This window comes from Lynx canadensis, chromosome B1 (genome assembly GCF_007474595.2).
Source record: "Lynx canadensis isolate LIC74 chromosome B1, mLynCan4.pri.v2, whole genome shotgun sequence".
NCBI classification, from domain to species: domain Eukaryota; kingdom Metazoa; phylum Chordata; class Mammalia; order Carnivora; family Felidae; genus Lynx; species Lynx canadensis.
In genome coordinates, this window is record NC_044306.2 from 174814284 (window position 1) to 174834605 (window position 20322).

The 20322-nt window shown below is 45.1% G+C and overlaps 1 protein-coding gene across 1 annotated transcript in view; it reads left to right on the top strand.

Moving 5' to 3' along the window:
- The window catches only part of RELL1 (RELT like 1), a 68492-nt gene that overhangs the window by 44051 nt on the left and 4119 nt on the right, over positions 1-20322 (top strand). Inside the window, 2 exon segments of the mRNA XM_030314055.1 lie at positions 714-950; positions 5665-5803. Of these exon segments, the coding sequence (XP_030169915.1) occupies positions 714-950; positions 5665-5800 (373 nt within the window). The 3' untranslated portion in view covers positions 5801-5803.

Genomic DNA, 20322 nt, shown 5'->3' on the forward strand with positions numbered 1-20322 from the left:
TCTCAGATCCATCATTTATTAGCTGTGTGTCCTTGGCAAGTTCCTTAACTTCTCATGTTTAAAATGAGGAAGTTCAAGGGGCACCTGGGTGGCGCAGTCGGTTAAGCGTCCGACTTCAGCCAGGTCACGATCTCGCGGTCCGTGAGTTCGAGCCCCGCGTCGGGCTCTGGGCTGATGGCTCAGAGCCTGGAGCCTGTTTCCGATTCTGTGTCTCCCTTTCTCTCTGCCCCTCCCCCGTTCATGCTCTGTCTCTCTCTGTCCCAAAAATAAATAAACGTTGAAAAAAAAAATTAAAAAAAAAAATAAATAAAATGAGGAAGTTCATAATACCAACCTTGGAAGGTTTTGTAAAGATTAACTGAATTAACACATATCAAATGCTTAGAATACTGTTAGCTCTTTTTGTTACTGCTGTCAACACCATCAACATCGCTGGAGCATTACTTTTGATATCTTGACCTAAAAGCTTTCTTCCTTTGATGCAGTAGTCAGTCTGGATCAAACATTCTATTTTAAGTCATTTGATAATTTGTTGGGAATTCACGTGTGTCTCTCCTTCAACGCACATGTGTCCGGGGGATCTCTTTGTTGAGAGATCTAGGCAGACACTTGGCTGTGATTTAAACCTGCTATTTGAATTGCAAGGGAGAGATCGCCTTAGCTAGTACTTTTTGTAAGTAACCGGTTCTACTGTTTCCTCTTCCCCCCCTTAGCCCTGTGACGCCCAGCACTCCTGGGAGCCCACCTGTGAGTCCCGGGCCCTTGTCGCCAGGAGGCACCCCCGGGAAGCACATCTGTGGCCACCATCTGCACACAGTGGGCGGTGCTGTCGAGAGGGACGTGTGTCATCGGTGTAGGCACAAACGGTGGCACTTCATAAGACCTACCAACAAATCCAAACAGGGCCACGCGAGGCGTCAGGGAGAGGTCACCGTCCTCTCTGTTGGCAGGTAAGATCCCTGTGGATGCTTTGGGTTTGTGTGACATGCTTTCTGTGGTGTGTGGATTGGTGCGTACCTGTTAAATATAGAGAATGACCTCCTAAGCCTGGCTCGGGTCATATCTCTGGACTTTTAAATGTTTTCTGCTGTGAGTCCTACATTTTTCCAGCAGCAGAGGAATCCTAAGAGGTGGCTATTGCTAGGTTAGAGGTCAGGTGTATTAATTAAGGTAAAAAAAATTAATTCCTTGCTGTATTAGGGTTCTCTGGACAAACAGAGCTCATAGGATATATATAGGAGGAAATTTAATATAGGAATTGGCTTGCATGATTATGGAGGCCGAGAGGTCCCACAGTCTGCCCTCTGCAAGCTGGAGACCCAGGAAAGCTGATGGTGTAATTCAGCCCCATTCCAAAGGTCTGAGAACCACAAGGCTGATGTTCCGGGGCAGGAAGAGAAAAAAAAAAACAAATTCTTCCTGCCTGAGCCTTTTTGTTCTATTTAGTCTCTTACGGGGTTTGATGATGCACACCCTCATCGGTGAGAGAGCTTTACTCTTCTTTACTCGATCTATGGATTTGAGTGCTAATTAATCTCTTCTGGAAACACCCTCATAGGCACCACCAGAAATAACATCATACCAGCCCTTTGGGATCTGTGAGTCGAGTCAGGCTAACACACAAAATTCACTAGCAGCCTTGCTCTAATAGATAAAGCCCAAATTTCAACTCAACACAGAACAGAAGTTTCTATTTCACTGGTACAGAGTGCAGGATCAGCCTGCCAGGTGCTTTCCACCCTGTGGCCCTGCCAGCTTTGCAAGTAGAAGGCAAACGTACGAGGAAGATTGTTTGTAGGTTTGCTGAGCCAGGCCCGGAAGCCACACGTTTCATTTTCGCTCACGTGCTGCTGTCCAGACCCCGACACTCAGCCATCCCTCCGTGCCAGCTCGCGGGGAGGAGAGAAGGGGTGGGGCTGGTCCCCTGCTCTGCAGTGTCTGCCATGTAAGTTCCGTGTGGATTCCAGGGCTGCCTTCTTTGAGGCCACTTTCCTTGTGTCCTGGCCTTTCCAGTCCTCCGGTACCATTTCCTTGCGACCCACATGTGATGGGGAGCTCTTGCAGCTCAGCGGGGAATCGGTCTGACGGCACGGAGGATGCTTTTGCGGCGTCTGCTGTTTCCATGTTGAGTCTCACGCGGGAACCGCCTTGTCAAGGTTGCACGTGGAAAGGCAGTAGAAAGTAATGGTTGTTATGTGCGCCGGTTGGGAGCGCCCTGGTGGCTCAGTCGGTTAGACATCTGACTCTTGATTTCGGCTCAGGTCACCATCTCACGTTTCGTGAATTTGAGCCCCGAGTCGCGGGCTCTGCGCTGACAGCACAGAGCCTGCTTGGGAGTCTCTGTCTCCCTCTCTCTCTTCCCCTCCCCCACCTCAAAATAAATAAATATACTTAAGAAAAAAACCTATAAAAATAAAATAAAATAAAAAGAGTATGTGTGCTGGAGGCAGATCGGGGAAGCCAGAGCTGACAGTACTGAGCCCACGCTCCTTGTTTCTCTGCGAACAAACCCCGGACAGAGTAGCCTGAACTCGTTGCCTCTACCTGGTTGGAGTGCAGGCACGACTGCTTACAAACTCACTTTTCTCTGTGCCTCAGTTTCCCCCTCTATAAAACGAGGACAGCAGTGGTGCTCAGCTCACTGGGTTCTGTGATGATTAAATACGATGACTTATGTAACTTTGACCGGTTTTCGCACTTTTTACTCATTCGGATGTTGGCTCTTACTATTATTTTGATTCGGTTTGGTTTTTATTATGCGCAAGAAACGAGAAAACTGCAGGGCTGTTTGCCCGCTTACAGCAAAAGAGTACAACTCATGACCACACTGTTTTATTAAGAAGCAGAGTCATGGGAGTCTGTGAATGTGGAATGTCATGAGAACCTGTGGCTTGTTTAGACAAAGCGTATTTTGTTTGCTTTAAAAAAAAAAAATCTGCTGAAATTTTCAACTGAGATTCAGCATGGCTCTTATAAATGCCCCAAATGCAGCTCTCTTTCTTGGATGTAGAATGCCGGGAGCGTTTAATCATTACTGGCCTCTCGTGTTGCTCAGAGGGGCTCTTACATTTCCACCGAGCAGATCTGTAGTTACAACTTTTCTCTGATTCTTCTTTTACTTCCTCAGCGTCTCCCTCCTCCCTGTGGCTGGTAATCTCATTTGGACAAAGGAGGAGGATGTATTTTGTTTTAGGTGGTTTTAAGGAAATTTAAAACCAGAACTAGAGAAAAACTTTTATGAAAAACTTTGGGATTTTGATACACGATGAACTAGAAAAACAGTCAGACTGAGTAAATTTCCTTAACTTCTCTTTTAATTCTTTTTTTTTTTTTTGCCAGTGGAAATGACTATTATTTAAAATATATTTTAGGGGGGCACCTGGGTGGCTCAGTCGGTTAAGTGTCTGACTTCGGCTCAGGTCACGATCTTGAGCCCATGAGTTTGAGCTCCATGAGTTTGAGCTCCACATTGGGCTCTGGACTGACAGCTCAGAGCCTGGAGCCTGCTTTGGATTCTGTGTCTCCCTCTCGCTCTGCCCCTCCCCCACTCACACTCTGTCTCTCAAAAATGAATAAATGTTAAAAAAAAATTTTTTTTAAAATATTTCATATTTTGGGGCACCTGGGTGGCTCAGTTGGTTAAGCACCTCACTTTGGCTCAGGTTGTGATCTCGAAGTTTGTGGGTTCAAACCCCATGTTGGGCTCTGTGCTGACAGCTCAGAGCCTGGAACCTGCTTCTGAGTCTGTGTCTCCCTCTCGCTCTGCCCCTCCCCCACTCATGCTCTGTCTCTCTCTCTCTCCCTCTCTCAAAAATAGATAAACATTTAAAATATATTTTACTTTTTTAATTAAAATTTTTTTTTCATGTTCATTTTTGAGAACGAGAGAGAAAGAGAGAAAGCACAAGTAGAGAAAGGCAGAGAGAGGAAAGAGAGAGAATCCCAAGCAGGCTCCATGTCAGTGCAGAGCCCAATACAGGGCTCGGTCTCATGAACTGTGAGGTCATAACCTGAGCAGAAATCAAGAGTCTGACGCTTAACTGACTGAGCCATCCAGGCACCCCTAAGATGTATTTTAATGAAAACATTTTCTCATTATCTTTAAACAAAAATGATTTAATTAAAAAGTTTTTTTAATGTTTATTTATTTTTGAGAGAAAGAGAGAGAGAGACAGAGAGAGACAGAGTACAAGCAGGGGAGGGGCAGAGAGAGAGGGAGACACAGAATCCCAAGCAGGCTCCAGGCTCTGAGCTGTCAGCACAGAGCCCGACGCGGGGCTTGAACCCATGGACGGTGAGGTCATGACTGAGCCACCCAGGCGCCCCTGATGTTCATTTTTTAATACGAATCTGTTCTGGCATCAGGACATATGTGCTTCCTGATGTACGGGATTGAGATGCCACCATGCTACTGACTCCCCAGCACTCTCGAGCCGAGCCGCGTGCCAGATGGGTCCTCCTCTGCCGGAAGTCCTTGTGGCAGCTTCAGGGGCTTGATTCTTATCAAGTGTTTAACCACTTTCAGTTTTGCATTCGCTGGAGGGATACTCTTGTGAAGTGCAGGAGTACGTGTGTTTTCTAATCTGAGCATCTTTATTCTATCTTTTTCCCATATGGACATATTCTTGTACTTGTTTTCCTGGCAACAATATGTAGTTCATGAGGGTGCTGTGGATCGCCACCGTGTTTTTCATGATCTGCAGGTGAAGGCCAAACTTGGAGGCTGTGCGGGGGCCTCTGAACTACAGAGCACAAAATCCCTGCCGTGAGCCTGGTGACTGTTCTCTTCAGAGGAGAGGGGAAGCCGAGCAGACTCTAATTCTCAGTGAAAATCTCCTCCTTATTCCCTTCACTTTTTCCTTAACCCTTAATGAAAAGCTAAATTTGCCTTAAAAAAAAAAAAACAAAAACCTGTCAAAAATGGAACACACACAGAAACTACCACCAACTGATCCTGATAAAATTCATGGTTGGGGCTCCTCTGGCCAAGTGTGTGCGGAGATAAGTCTCTCTGAGGGGTGCACTCTGAGGCGGTTCTTGAGTGAACATTTTGGTTACATCAGTCTAACTGAAAACTAGTTGTGCTTTTCTCTAGCCTTCTGTGGTTAAAACAACTGATGGTAATCTCGTGTCCTTGTTAGAAACCACAACCCTGAGGCTGTTTAAAATTTGGGTACCCAAACTTTTTAATGCATTTTTCATGCTCTGTAAAGTATCCAGCATTGTGTGTGATGTGTTGAGTGAAAATCAGCTGGAAACTTTGGCAGGGGACAGGGGCATTTGCTGGGTGGGAACGCCCCTCCTATTGACTAGGGCTTTTTTCCTTGATGTCCCAACTTTTGACTGAGATCCTTTGGGATCCTCTAGATTTAAAAAAAAAAAAAAAAAAGTAAAAGTTTATTTATTTATTTTGAGAGACAGAGTGTGCATGAGCCGGGGAGGGGCAGAGACAATGCCAAGCAGGTTCTGCCCTGTCAGCACAGAGTTCCACGTGGGACTCAAACCCACTGACCGGGAGATCATGACCTGAGCCCGTATCAAGAGTTGGATGCTTAGCAGACTGAGCCCCCCAGGTGCCCCAGGATCCTCTAGATTTTTGATTCACTCTTGATTCTTTTTTACTAAAAAAGCAACACCCATCACGTCTGCTCTTTGCCTCCTCAGGTTTAGAGTGACAAAAGTGGAACACAAGTCAAACCAGAAGGAGCGGAGAAGTTTGATGTCAGTTAGTGGGACTGACGGCGTCAATGGGGAGGTGCCTGTGACCCCTGTGAGGGGAGAACGGAGTGACACAGAGTAGCAGGTGAGTTGCAGCTGGGGTGGCATGGGGGGCGGGGCACGGTGGGGAGAAGGTGCTGGAGCCTCCTGGGGTGTGTGGGAGTGTGGGAATGACTTGGCAGGGAAGTGACAACCTGTAGGACTGTCGGGGATGGAATGGGATTATTTGCCTTTTCAGAGCTTCTGGTAAAGAGATCACGAGCTTGGCTGCCTCCAGGGGCCTGGCCTGCATGGTAATGGGGAGAGAGGGTTCCTCCAGAAGCAATGTGGAATGGCCGGGATTGCGGCAAACCCAGCCACAGGGCTTCTATCACCACAAGGCAGAAGGCACTTAAGTGTTGCTAGTTCTTCTGCAAAAAAAAAAAAAAAAAAAAAAAAAAAAAGGCAGAAATCTAGACTTTTAAAATGTGAAATCACCACAGGTTTTTAATGTTGGCAGCTTATTAAATATCCTTTAACAACCCATGCAGGCGAAATGAAATATAATCTTGTCGTCATTTCTAGGTAAACTGATTTGAAAAAGCCTGGAGCAAACAAACCTATGTTTTTTCCTTCAATTGAGTTGGAAATCAGTTTTCTTTGATGTGCCCCAGTAGGAGTATTACTCTTCCAAGTAAATATTTTGAAGTGATTTAAAAAGCAAAAGTGGATGCTTCTTGGCTGGGCAGTCTTCATTTTGAATGATTGTGCTCGGAAAAGAAAAAAGGCTTGTGATAATTTGCTATTGGCTTAGCTTTCATCTGACTCTTTTCTTTCTGTTCTGGCTTGGGTAGCATTCACCCCTTTCACGTTTCTCATTATGTGTAAGAAGGCGAGTGCACAGACTCTGGAGTGATTATGCTCTGGAAACTCCAGTCAAACTTCCAGAGCCTGGATGTGAAGGCAGAAGAGGTCACACTGGCAAAGGGAGGGGAGGGTGGGGCGTGGAGAGGTAGGCTGGCTGGGGTCTTGAAGGTGCAGGAGAGAGGCAAGGTTGAACCTGAGCCCAGGAGTCAAGCGGGGATGTGGCTGGCGCGGCCGAGTTGGGGAGAGAAGTGCCTTGCAAGTGAAGTTTCTCTGCTAATCTGCCCAGGCTCGGAGGGGTTGAGGATGATCTGGAGGAGTAGTGCTCTTGAAATCTCTAAGACACAGGGGCTCTGAGAGCTGCCAATGTTAGTTCTCGCAGTCTTGCATTTGGGAACGATCTGGCCCATTTCCCTGAGTTTAGAAGCCAATAGGGCTTTCTTTAAAGAAGAGGAACAAGGGTGACGGGGGTGCTCAGTATGTTACATCTGACTCTTGATTTTGGCTCAGGTCATGATCTCACAGTTCGTGGATTCGAGCCCCGAGTTGGCCTCTGCACTAACAGTGCAGAGCCTGCTTGGGATTCTCTTTCTGCCTCTCTCTCTGCCCCTCCCTTGCTGGTGGGTGCATGTGTGCATGCGTGCGCGCTCTCTCTCTCTCTCTCTCTCTCTCTCAATAAACAAACAAACAAACAAACTTTAAAAATAAAGAAAGAAGAGCAGAAAAGTCTATCTCTGACTTCTCAGCCAGTTACTGGTGCCTTGGGGAGGGAACCAAGAGGGATTTAAGAAAAGGAAGAGAATGATGAAGACAGTAAAAGCAGCTGATGTCGATTCAGTATTCTAGTCGTCTGGACGTTGTATTGATTGATACAGATCTCACATGTCACCATTATAAACATCTCTAATGGGATGGACATCATTTTCCCAGTTTTATAGATGAGAGAGCCAGTGAATGGAAAGGGTAAGTTACATGTTAAGGGTCACTTAACTGGAAGGAGGAGCTGATTTGAACCTAGGCTCTGACTACAAGACCAACTATATTCTTCTACTGTCCTAAGATGCTTTTCCTAAGAGGCACCCCTAGACCCATGAATGGAGGACATTTCCACAGTGATCCAGAAGCTTGTGTCCTAATATGGTAGCCACTAATCACCTGTGGCTACTTAAATCTAAGCTAATCAAAATGAAAAATGTAGTTTTGCGGTTGCACTCGTCCACGTCTCATGTTCAGTAGCCACAGTTGGCCAGCTAGGGCTGCCATACCGGACAGTGCAGATCCGGAACACTTCTGTCGTCACGGAAAGTTTTATTGAACAGAGTGGATGGTATTCTCGGTATTCGAGTTGGAATGTGAGTGACTTTGGTAAAAAGAGGTAAATCTGATTAAAGTCGTGAGGACTTTAATCCTGAGAAGAGAAGCATCTGGCTGTCCACGTGTAAGGTGAGGAAGGCCCAGCCCTCTCAGCAGCAGAGAAAGCTATGGGTTGTGACGACAGTTTGCCCTTGAGTCCTCAGCCTGGCCATGTGTCGACACTTGGAGCAGACCCCGTGTAAGAAGACACTGGTCTCCCTGAGGCAGGAAGTGCAGCGTGATCCCATGTCAGGCTCAGTCTTGGCCCGACTTCCTGGAGAGAGGGGCACTTGAGATTTGAGAAGGTTACAAGAATTAGGATTGCTCAGATGGTTTTCTTGGCCCAAATTCTGCCTGTATCTGACCATAAGAATTTGATCCAGTCATCTGAAGTCCTGACCACATCTGATTTACAGTTCGATATTCTCTTCAAAGTGCACAGTCATCCACCAGGATTTCGTAAGAGAACATTGGATTTGACCAGCAGACGTGGTCTCACACCCTAGCTTCACCTCGTGGAAATTGTACTTAACTCCCACGTAAACCCACTTTCCTTGAATATGACATAAGGACATTAAATTCATTGATTTAAGGCAAGTGCAACAGAGTCTGGCATGTAGTTGGCTCTTCTTCCTAGAGGGTAATCATATTGGACTAAGCCATCCAAAGTCAACAACGAGCTCATGAATGACCTTAGAAAGGGGATGTGTTTTCCAAGCCTTCTATTGTAATTAGTTTTGAAATTAAAAATAAAAAGTTTTATTATGGAAATTTTCAAACAAATGCAGAAGTGGAGAGAATTATATCCTGAATGCTCATGAGCCATTGAGTAATTTAAATACCTGTTGTATATCCAGTATTTACTATGTACCTGACATGCTTTGAAAGGCACATCGCACATATTCACTGATTTAATCCTCACAACAGCAATAGGTAGGTGCTAGTTGGTGCCCGATTCTGCAAATGAAAGCACAGAGTTTAAGCCACAGAGTTTAAGCGACGTGTTCCGAGTCACCAGCAAGAAGGTGGAGTTTAGAGCCCCGCCCCCTGCCAAGGTTCTGGAGTCACAGGCCTGACCTCCCATCTGGGTCTGGGGAAAGTGGACGCTGTGGTCAGAGCCTCCTGGAGTTGGGGCCTGCTGAGTGGCCAAGTCTGATGAGAATGGATTCTGAAAAAGAAGGGAAAGGAATAGTCATTGACATGTAAAAATCTATTCATTAAAATTTTTCTTGCTAGGTATTTTAATATTTCTCACACCCCCTGCTCCACCCCCCACCCCCAAAGGGTATGTTTTGGGTATTTAACATCACTTGATTTTCCAGCTAGAGAAATCCTGACATTTTTCCATTTGGGCCCCAAATCTCTGGTTCAGGACTGAATCGGAAGGTTTGCGAGAATATAGCTAATAAAGTAAGACAGGAGTGTTATGCACCTTTCATACAGCCTAGTATACAGTTTTGAATGTTTTGTTTTTTCCTGAAAAATGCTTTTGTTTAAATTTGGATTTTTAGTGAAGAAATTGATTTAAATATTCACATGTGAAATCATATCTACTCCTTGGCTTGGTTCCTTTTTTTAAAATTAGGGATTGATACTAGAAACTAGACTTATATTTCTCTCTCTCTCTCTCTCCTTCTCTTTTTAAAAAACAAAATCTGTTGTTGGCATTTCTTCTTCCCCTTATTTTTTTCCCCGTTTCACTGGCCTGAGGTCTTTTTTGTAGTGAGATCTAACTTGCTCTCTGCCTGATTTATTTTGGCAATGCGGTTAAAATGGTCTCTTTTTTTTCCACAGAAAATGTGTTTTGATTTCTTAGAAGAATAAGCTTTTGTTCTTTGAAGTTAAATAAATCAAATTGCTTTCAGCCTCCAAATGCCACCGCCTTGTCTTCATTATCACTGTTCTTTGCTTTTTAAAATGAAGCTGTCGTAAGCATTTGATATCACACATTTCTGACGTTTGTGTTCATTTTTGCATCTTACGGTAGGATCTTATTGAAACATTGATTTGGAAAGTGTACGTAACACTTTTTTATCAAAACAAAAATTCATAATATTACACATGGCTTTTTATTTTTTAAGCTATTTTATTATTGGGGTGGTTCTGTTGATTATTTCAGGAATTTATTTTAGTGATTAAATGCTGAGTTTTATTTTATTATTTAAAAAAATGTTTTATTATTACTTATTTTTGAGAGAGAGAGTCCCAGCATTAGCAGGGGAGGGACAGAGAGAGAGGGGACACAGAATCAGAAGCAGGCTCCGGGCTCCCACCTGTCAGCACAGAGCTCGACATGGGGCTCAAACTCACAGACTGCGAGATCATGACCTGAGCCAAAGTTGGATGTTCAACCGACTGAACCACCCAGGCGCCCCAAAAGCTGAGTTTTAAACTGTTTTTAGACTTAATTTGAACGGTGCTGCTTCTGACTGCTTAACCCCTACGAGCTTCAGGTTCCTCATCTTTATAACGGGGTTGTTGTTGGACTTCAGTGAGGTAACATATTGTTCCTCAGTCTGTCCTTGGCACAGAGTTAGTATTTACTAAATATTCACTATCACCAATAATTTTCATCCCATTCTCTGTTGGTCTTATTTATTGGCCCATTTCTCAAGCATCAGCTTGAGGCTCTGTGAATCCCTTTTTACCTCTAAAGAATATTAGAGCGTTGGACTTTCATGACATTTTAATCTAAAGAATATTAGAGCATTGGACTCTCACGACATTTTAACAGTTAATGTTTGGCAAGTCTCTCCGGAATTTGGGCCATTTTCTTGTCTGTGTTAAGAGGATTTAGAAATAACTGTCTCCTCCTACTGGAGGTGGAATCAGAATTAGGAACAAGGCAGTTGGAAGGTTTTCCCGGCTTTAGTTCTTCGTATCCTACAGATCAGAGGGCGGGTTAAATTAAGAGGTAGTGTGGACCGAGTTTTCTGTGCAAAACTGCTGTGCTGGGGCTCTGTTCTGGGATAAAAGTCTTCTTTCTGACAAGGCTCTTTCATGGACCGTGCTCCCTGCCTCCTGAGCATCAGGGCCAATCACAAGGTCAGCTTGCCTGACCTTTGGTGCCTTCCTTTCCTCCTCCTTCCTTTTGAACTCTATGACTGGGGTGTAGTGAAGGGTCCCCCGGGGCCTCCCTGATGAGGTCAGGCTGCATTATTTGTAGTCCTTTGCATTGCTGTTCTTTTGTTAACTCTCCAGGCAAGGGGAGGATGATGAGAGACTTAAGGCACTGCCTGTTAGCTAATATTTTTCTCCAGAGCTTGTAATTTTTTCAGGGCAAAATATACATTTTTTTAGAAAGCAAAAAAAGTTATCTCAGGTTTTTTTCTGTTCTTGAGAGAGAGAGAGAGAGAGAGAGAGAGAGAGAGAGATTGAGCAGGGGAGGAGCAGAGAGAGAGGGAGACACAGAATCTAAAGCAGGCTCCAGGCTCTGAGCTGTCAGCCAGGACCAGACACGGGGCTTGAACCCACAACCCGTGAGATCATGACCTGAGCCGAAGTCGGATGCTTAACTGACTGAGCCACCGAGGTGTCCCAGAGGTATCTTAGGTTTGATGAAAGTCCTTCATTTGACTTGCTGGCCTTAAAGAGGCCATGCCTAGAAATATATGAGAAGAAACTGTACTTAAGTAGGCATAGATAGGAACACCTGCCTCGATTGTTAGCTGCTGAGCACGTTTCTAAAGGGCAAAAGCAGTACTTGGGTGGGTGCCTGTGTCCCTGTGCGGAAGAGCCTGAAAGTCCCTGCTGAGCCCACCTGAAACGCGGAAGTGGAGGGAAGCTAACACCTGCCCGGGACCTTTCAGTGGGAAGAACAGGCAGGTGGAACTGGCCAGATGAGGAGAAAAGCTGAGTGAGTGACAGAGATTTAGATGCAACCTTATGGGTGATAATCTCTCCACACTACAGATGAAGAACCAGGCTCAGAGCGATTACTTTTGCCCAGCTCCCAGGTTCAGGCAGTGACAGGGCTTGGAGGGGTAGAAATCCACATTTGATGCTAACATGTTCAGTGGCTTTGGAGTTTGAAGGAGCTTTGCTTTCTCTGAGGAAAAAAAAAGTCCTCCTTCAGTCTCTCAGCGCTGTGCATCAAAGTAGCGATCATGTCACATTATCTGCCTTCACCAGGCATGGCCTCCTTTTGTCTCCTATGGGGACCCTCTGATGGCATTTGGCTGTTAGAGCTGTGCCTGCATCAGGTTCAGGTCCGTGAGCAATTCTGTTTTCTTACAGGTACGCTAAGATCATAGACTTTGAGTTCTCAGAGGAGCTGTGATTGCCAATTCAGGTCAATTCAGGTACAGTTAGATTTTTTAACAGTATTTATTGAGCCCCTACTATGTGTGAGGCTCTGTGCCAGGCCTTAGGGAGATAGAAATGTGGAAGATGGACAGACAAAGGCCATGTTTTCTCGGAGCTTCGGTTCTAGTTTTTATGTAGGACTTTTCTCCCCATGCCTCCTCGTCCCCTCCTGTCAGGAGGGAGCTCCTAAGAGGTTATGTATATTGTTCAAGGTCATGCCAGTGATGGATTCCAGAGCCTGGACTTCCTGGCAATTCATTTCCCTCATTGTCTCTGGTGAATTGGTTTTTACAAGAGTTTGAACTTGAATTATTATTATTATTTTTAGAGATTTTGTTTATTAATGTTTTATTTATTTTTAAGAGAGAGAGAGAGAGAGAGACCGAGCATGAGCGGGGGAGGGGCAGAGGAGACACACACACACACAGAATCTGAAGCAGGCTCCAGGCTCTGAGCTGTCAGCACGGAGCCCGACACGGGGCTTGAACTCCCGAACCGCGAGATCATGACCTGAGCCTAAGTCGGATGCTTAACCTACTGAGCCACCCAGTAGCCCCGAACTTGAATTATTTTTTAAGAATTGAGAAATAAGACATGCACACAATAAAATATTCAAGCAGCATAAAAGGCTGCAGGGTGAAAAATAAGTCTTTGAAAACCGTGAATTCTTCACCCAATTTGCAGCCCTTCCTCCTCACTGCAGTGAAGTCTTCCCGGCAGGGAGCCATGATTACTGGTGTCCTCTGTCCTTTCAGGAGTATTCTATGCGTATACGTGTGTATGCAACACACGCGTGTGTACAGCTCCCTCTTTTGCCCCTTCCTCCAAGGAGGAAGATGAACGTAGATATTTGTCTGCACCTTGCCTGCTGTTGAGGTTGATGGCTAATCGGTCCCGGGGACTGTTGGCTTTTTACTCTCCCCCATTGGTTGAGCCCTGCCGAGTGCAAGTGCTGGGCACACTGTTTACAAGTGATGTGCCCTGTTTGTTCCTGGGAGTTGCTCCAAGACACGTATGGAGACAATGTGAGGGTTTTGGTGGACCTGCGAGCATACTTCGCTGGTCAGCGATGACGTTCTTTCAGAGCTCTCCTTCCCCAGCTGTGTGGACAGAAGAGACTGAAGCGTATTCTTGAGTATTCTCAGGATTCAGACAGTGTGGCGGCCCAAAGGTTTTTCGTGGTGGCAGACTTCCAGTTGCCACTGAAGCAAGCTGTCTGTCTGTGTGTCCCCTGCGTGCTTCTCCCTCCGCAGTGTCTGTTCCAGGGCCCCTCCCATTTTTTGACCCGCTGACCCCTCGAGAGAACTCAGCTCCTCTTCCTCGGTAGCCTGTCAGTCCTTTGACAGGACTTAAGAAAGAGGGGGCTGTGACCCCTGTCCTTTTCAACACAGAAACTCAGCCTTGGCGGCTCCTGGAGACTGTCCATCCGGACACAGACCTGTGGGGGCGTGACAGAGGCAGAAAATGAAAGGCTTTTGGAGACATTTTTGCCTAGAACTAGAAAGAAAAGGGAATTAATGGTTGTAACTGGGAGTTTTAGTTTTCTTAATTTGTAACTTGAGGCTTTGAATCTACTAACATTAAATAGCTCAAGTAAGTAATAGTGCCTGTTTGCTGGAGGTAGCAGGACATAGGATGCTGAAGGAACCCCACAGCGTAGGTTCTGGAATCAGGCTCCTCGTGCTCAAGTTCTGGTCTGTCACTCGTCAGCTGTGTAACCCTGGACAACTTCCGCCTCTGATGCCTCAGCTTCTCCACCTGTAAAGTGGGGATAATAGTAATAATATCACCTACCTCATAGGGATGTCATTCCCTCGCACTTAGTAAGTGCTAAACCGGCAAATGCTAGATATTATTACTGTATCAGGCAAGCCTTATTTAAACACTTAGCAAACTAATGTGTAAAAAATTACTGTTTGTGAGGTTTAAAATTTTTCCTGAGGTGCCGAGAGGCCAGGTTAGACATAGGTGTTGTAGTGTTTCACTTGATTCTCATGAAGCGGCTTACCGAGAGCCAGTGGGCTGAACCTCTGGCTCACAAGCCAGGAGAGGCAATGTCTAACTAGTTTGGCTTTCCTTTTTAGAAAGCTACCTGTAGCCAGTATACCTGTTGAATCACAGATGTATTGAGACTAAGAGGGAACTGCTGAATTGCATTTAAATAATTCCCTAGCGAACCCTTGTTTTTCCAGATACAGAATAACTTTTTTTTTTAAGTTTATTTCTTTATCTTGAAAGAGAGAGAAAGAGAGAGAGAGAAGAATACGAACGAGGGAGGAACATAGAAAGAGGGAGAGAAAGAATCCCAAGCAGGCTCCACACTGTCTGCACCGAACCCAATGTGGGACTCGATCGCACGAACCATGCGATCATGACCTGAGTTGATTTATCAAGAGTTGGATGCCTAACCAACTGAGCCACTCAGGTGCCCCCGTTAGATACAGAATAACTTTTGATGTCAGGTACATTTTATTTGGAATAAAGTGCTCTGAATCTCACCATCCCAAAGGGCTGGTAAGTCACAAGTGTTCGGTTACTGTCACTTGGGAAACCCATTGTTGCCAAATATATGAACACATTTAAATTGCTGCGAATATAAGAACTTAGTAAAGAGCAGCCTTCAGACTTTTCAGTAAGATCCAAATCTAATGTCAGAAGTTTCAAAGCTATAAGGAGTGAAAAATTTGTTACTGGTTCTATTCATTCAATAAAGAAGATAATATAATTTGTAGGAATATGTATTTCTTCTCTATGCTACTTAAAAAAAGCTATTTAAATTTTGAATGGAAAATACCTATAAGCATTTTTATTTCTCCTGAATTGACCCCCATACATTAAAAAGTTGCTCACAGCTGATAACAAAAAGCTAGGGGCACCTGGGTGGCTCAGTACGTTAAGCATCCCACTTCAGCTCAGGTCATGATCTCGCTGTTCCCGAGTTTGAACCCTGCGTTGGGCTCTGTTCTGACAGCTCAGAGCCTGGAGCTGCTTCAGATTCTGCGTGTCCCTCTCTCTCTGCCCCTTCCTTGGTCGCATTCTGTCTGTCTCTCTCTCAAAAATAAGTAAACATTAAAAAAATTTTATAATAAGAAATATATAGTTGATCCTCATTTCTTGCACAGAGCTAATAAAACTCTTGAAATTTCTTACGGGATGAGAACTATAAAATGTCTTTTGTTTTATGTTAATGAAGTGACTTTGAAAGGCCCCCAGGTAACCAAAAGATGGGGAGGGCTTTGCTAGGGAGCCAACCATCTGATTAGAGGGGTGGAACTCTTAGTACTCCCACTGCACCCCCCACCTCCAGAGAAGGACAGGGGCTGGAGGGCAACCAATGGTTAGTGATTGAATGCACCATCCTTCTGTAATGAAGCCTCCCTAAAACTCAAAAAGGGAGGGTTCGGAGAGCTTCCAGGTTTGTGAACCAGAACACTTCCACATGCCATTGTGCCAGGCCCCGTGCATGTCCAAGATCCTAACTCTACAGAAACTCCTTTGTTCGGGGCCTTGGCCTATGTATCTCTTCATCTGGCTGTTGATTTATGTCCTTTAATATCCTTTGTAATAAATTGGTAATCTAGTGAATAAACTCACTTTTAAGCCCTGTGAGCCAATCTAGAAAATTAGTTGAATCCACGGAGGGGTTTGTGGGAATCTCTGACTATAGCCAGTTGGTCAGAAGTACAGGTACCAATCTGGATTTGAAATTAGTATCTGAAGCAGAGGGCAGTCCGCTGTGGGATTGAAGTCTTAACCTGTGGGATCTGATGCTATCATCAGGTAGGTAGAGGTAGGATTGAGTTGAATTGTAGGACCCCCATCAGTTGTCTTGAACATTACTTTGTGGTGTGGGAGAAACCCTGCCTACACACACACACACACACACACACACACACACACTGGAGTTGGTTGCAGAACCCTTGCAATGCATGAAAGACACAATGGTCAATGGGAAATGCCCAAACTTCCTAATACTCAAATAAATACAAACTAAAATAATGAGATTGCTTTTTGCTTTTCTGTTGGCGAAGATGAATGTTAACACTAGCAATGATGATATAACTTATATTCAAAATGGAACTCTTCCGAGAGTGAAAGGGACACTGTAAATAATTACTCACATGCATTCAAAGAATAAACATAAGTAAACCGAGACCTCCAGGCCAGCTGGTTCACGTGGTTTCCCTGGTTAGCACTTGATGTTGAAGAGGGTGGAGGGGGATGGGCACTGTCGCATCCCTGAGCGGAGCTGCTTCCTTGGTACAGTAGAGCATTTACTCTCTATCATTAGCTGAAAAAGCAAGTTATAAAATACCCCAGTTTTAAGAAATGATACACAACGTCTCTCGTTTTGTCTTGGGTTGAAGCTGATCACTTAACACTTCCTTGTATAAGCACCAAGCTCTTTGAGATTTTAGACCGTGTCTTACCTTCTGTCATGCCTGCAGGTGGCCATATGTACACAGCTGGCGCTCAGTGGTTTCTTAACAGGTGTGATGCTAGCACACTCATCTGATCATTAAAATAGACGTCCGCAAATGAGCTGAACTCTAGTTCCAAACTATTATGAAAGAAGTTAAAAAATGATCCTGGGGCATCTGGGTAGCTCAGTTGGTTAAGTGTCCGACTCTTGGGTTTGGCTCAGGTCACGATCTCACTGTCCGTGGGTTCAAGCCCTGCGTCGGGTTCCACGCTGACAGGGCAGAGCCTGCTTGGGATTCTGTCTCCCTCTCTGTTCCTCCCCTGCTTGCTCACTCTCTCAAAAATAAACTTTAAAAAAATGATTCTGTAATCCCACAATTTTGTAGTTGAGACTGCGTCAGATTTTTTTAGTTAATAGTTCAGTGTAAGATTTCTGAGCTATAAAATGTTGTAATTCAGATTGAGTTGCTGAGATTGTTATTAATAGTTGAGTCTTGAAATGCTTCGTATCTGTTTCCTCCTCCATTTCTTTGATACAGTTTTTGTCCTCAGCTGACTTTGTAGGGTTGTGTTTGCAGGCTTTGCCCTTTGGAAGTGAACTTAATTCTTGTGGTTTTTATCAGTTGACAAACAGTACTGGGTTTTATCTCATGGCTTAAACCTTTCTATGTGCATTAAGGCACCTGGTAAGAAAGGGGAGTCCTGGGCTCCAGTCCCCTCAATCCTGACTTCGTAGGTCATGGGTGCAGTCCAAAGAATTGGCAGTTTTTTTAAGTAGCATTTGAGTTGCTTCTAAAGAAGGTGCTGCGTATCATCCTGAGGAACGGCTGACTTAAAGAGACTTCACTGATTAGCTAGTGTACCATGGATCTATCCATTAGTCTGCATTAGCTTTTTATTAAATGTGGAGACTTTATTAAAATAGGAAGGCACTGGGGCACCTGGGTGGCTCAGTGTGTTAAGCGTTCGACCCTTGGTTTCGGCTCAGGTCATGATCTCAAGGTGTGTGAGTTCGAGCCCCGCATTGGGCTCTGCACTGAAAGTGTGGAGCCTGCTTGGGATTGTCTCTCTCCCCTTGTCTCTCTGCCCTCCCCCTGCTTGCACTCACTCTCTCTCTCTGTCTCTCTGTCTAAAGTAAATGAACGTTTAAAAAATAGGAAGGCATTAATATTAATTTATAAAATGTAACACAATTTAGACCAGAGCAAGATTTAAAGGACTGCAAACACCAAGTACCTTCTGGTATCATCCCATTTACCCGCAGTGGCTAAGGTGCCCCTTGATGCAGGCAGTACCGCCTTCACATTTTCAGCAAAATGACCTGTGGGCACATAACCACAGAGTGTTCAGGAGAGCCTAGTAGAAGGTAATCCTTTAATTAGGAAGTTAGAGGGGCGCCTGGGTGGCTCAGTCAGTTAGGCATCCGACTTCAGCTCAGGTCATGATCTCGTGGTCCCTGAGTTCGAGCCCCGCGTCGGGCTCTGGGCTGATGGCTCGGAGCCTGGAGCCTGCTTCCGATTCTGTGTCTCCCTCTCTCTCTGCCCCTCCCCCGTTCATGCTCTGTCTCCCTCTGTCTCAAAAATAAATAAACGTTAAAAAAAAAAATTTAATTAGGAAGTTAGAGTCTCGAAGGGTCACAGATTACTGGTGAAAGATCACGTATGTGTTGCTGTAGGACTTTGAGTATGAATATTACTGTTCTAATCTTAGCTCTGTTTCTATAAACAACTTGCCCTCTCCATTTCATTGAAATGTGTTCTAGGAAAGTCTTAATCCAGCTCTGCGATGCCGGAGCCTTGTATCTATTCATGTCGTGCCATGTTCCACGTGCACTTTTGATGTTCTCAGGGTCTGAGCCTCTGCGGGTTCCTGTGTAGCTACGATGAACTAGAAGAGCCGCACTCTCCCTAGAGAGTGGCCGGGCCAGGTTTCCAGTTTCTGCGTTTCCCGTCTGTTGCCCCCCTCACAGGTGGGGAACAGGAAGTGAAGGAACCGGAAGATCTCAGTGACGCCGTGGCTGTTCCCGTGGGGACTGGTGTGCCAGTGCAGCGTGGGGGTGAGTGGGTGGGCTTCCAGGTCTGGCTGCATGGCATACAACTGCTACCTCACCATTCTTAATTGTGTGGCTGTGGGCAAGTTATTGAACTTGGAAGCCTCCGTTTCTTCCTGTGAAAATGGGGATCGTCCTTGACTCATGGAGTCATTGGAAAGATTGAGTTAACGATTCTAGAATACCAAGCGTGGCAGTGCCTGGCACATGGAAAACACTCTGTAAATGTCAGCTACTGTTATTATTAATCAGATTGTGTTTTCCTTCCTTAACTCCCTGTCCTTGGAGGTCTTAGTATTCAGTGTCCATGTTTTTTAAAACATGTTTCTATTTTTTAAAGGGACCAGCTATTGTTTTTCTGGAGAGTCCTTTTTTAACAAGGTACATGTATGTCCTAATCGAAGATGTGCTGTATTGTGGTTTCCGTGGAACCATAATATAATAATGGAATTAGGGCTTTATCTTTATAATTAGAATGACCTCTTCCTTCTTTCCAGATAAACCTTTTCTGATCTCTCTCCATCAGGCTTGTTTTATGAGGGGAAATGGTCACGCTTGGGATTTCCCAATCGTCTTTTCATTGTAAGGAAGTTTTGCTGAACTTCTTTCAGCTTGAGCACTCGTATGTGAGACAGTAATCACCAAATCATCCCCAGAGAGAGGAAAGTCTGGCTTGTTACTGTGGTAGGGTCCCCTGGTGATGGGAATGGAGAATAATGGGTGGGCGGACTGCTGCTGGCCCACTCATGGTGTCTGACTGCTGTGAGACCTCAAGGAAGGCACCTTTTAATGTTAATGTGCTGTGTTGGAGAAATAGCATTTAAAAGTATGTGTTTGTTTCTCCACACGAATGTATTCACGACTGGAGGATGCGGTGAGAAGAAATTTAGCAATGTGGAAATGCGCCCGTGACACAGCCCCACACGTGAGTTCACAGCTGGAAATGTACAAGCCCTAGAGGGGGTGGCGTCTTCTTTGCCCGAGATGGTCATTCTGATAGAAGAGGTCTTTACCTGGAAATGGAGAGCCTCTGTACTGGTGGAGTGCCGTCTTTTGATAAACAAAAGTGCCTCTTTTGAAGAGGGAGAGCCCAGAAGCACGTATCAGTGCCAGGTAGCTTTAATAGAGTTTTTAGAAAGGTTAACTTTCCTTTTCCGGTTTAGTGTCGGCTACTAGTAGTGAGGACGTTAAGCAGCAAATTGTATCTTTCGCTTCCTCTCTCAGACTGCATCTGGTACAATTTTAACCAGCCACAAAATGCAGCCGTTGAAGCCAGCATGATAGTTTAGGGCAGTTGGATGACGGTAACGATCATACTAGCTAGTCTTGGGGAGCGTACTGACTGCTGGCCCTGTGTTAAGCATCGTGTGCTTTTGCAAAACCACCAACAACCCTTTGAGGAAATGCTCCAGAGCGGCCCAGGGTTCCCCAGGTAGTCACAGGGGGCTGGATTAGAGTCTAGGGGTCTGGATTCAAATCCAGGCCTCCGGCTCCAGATCCTGCCTTAGCCCAGCCCTCAGTCGTTGCCCACTGTTTGTTCACAGTCGGTGACATCGTACAAAGAATTCTAAGTTGGAAGTTTTCCTATATTGGATCGAAAACGCTTACTGTGATGAAACGTTGCATTCCAG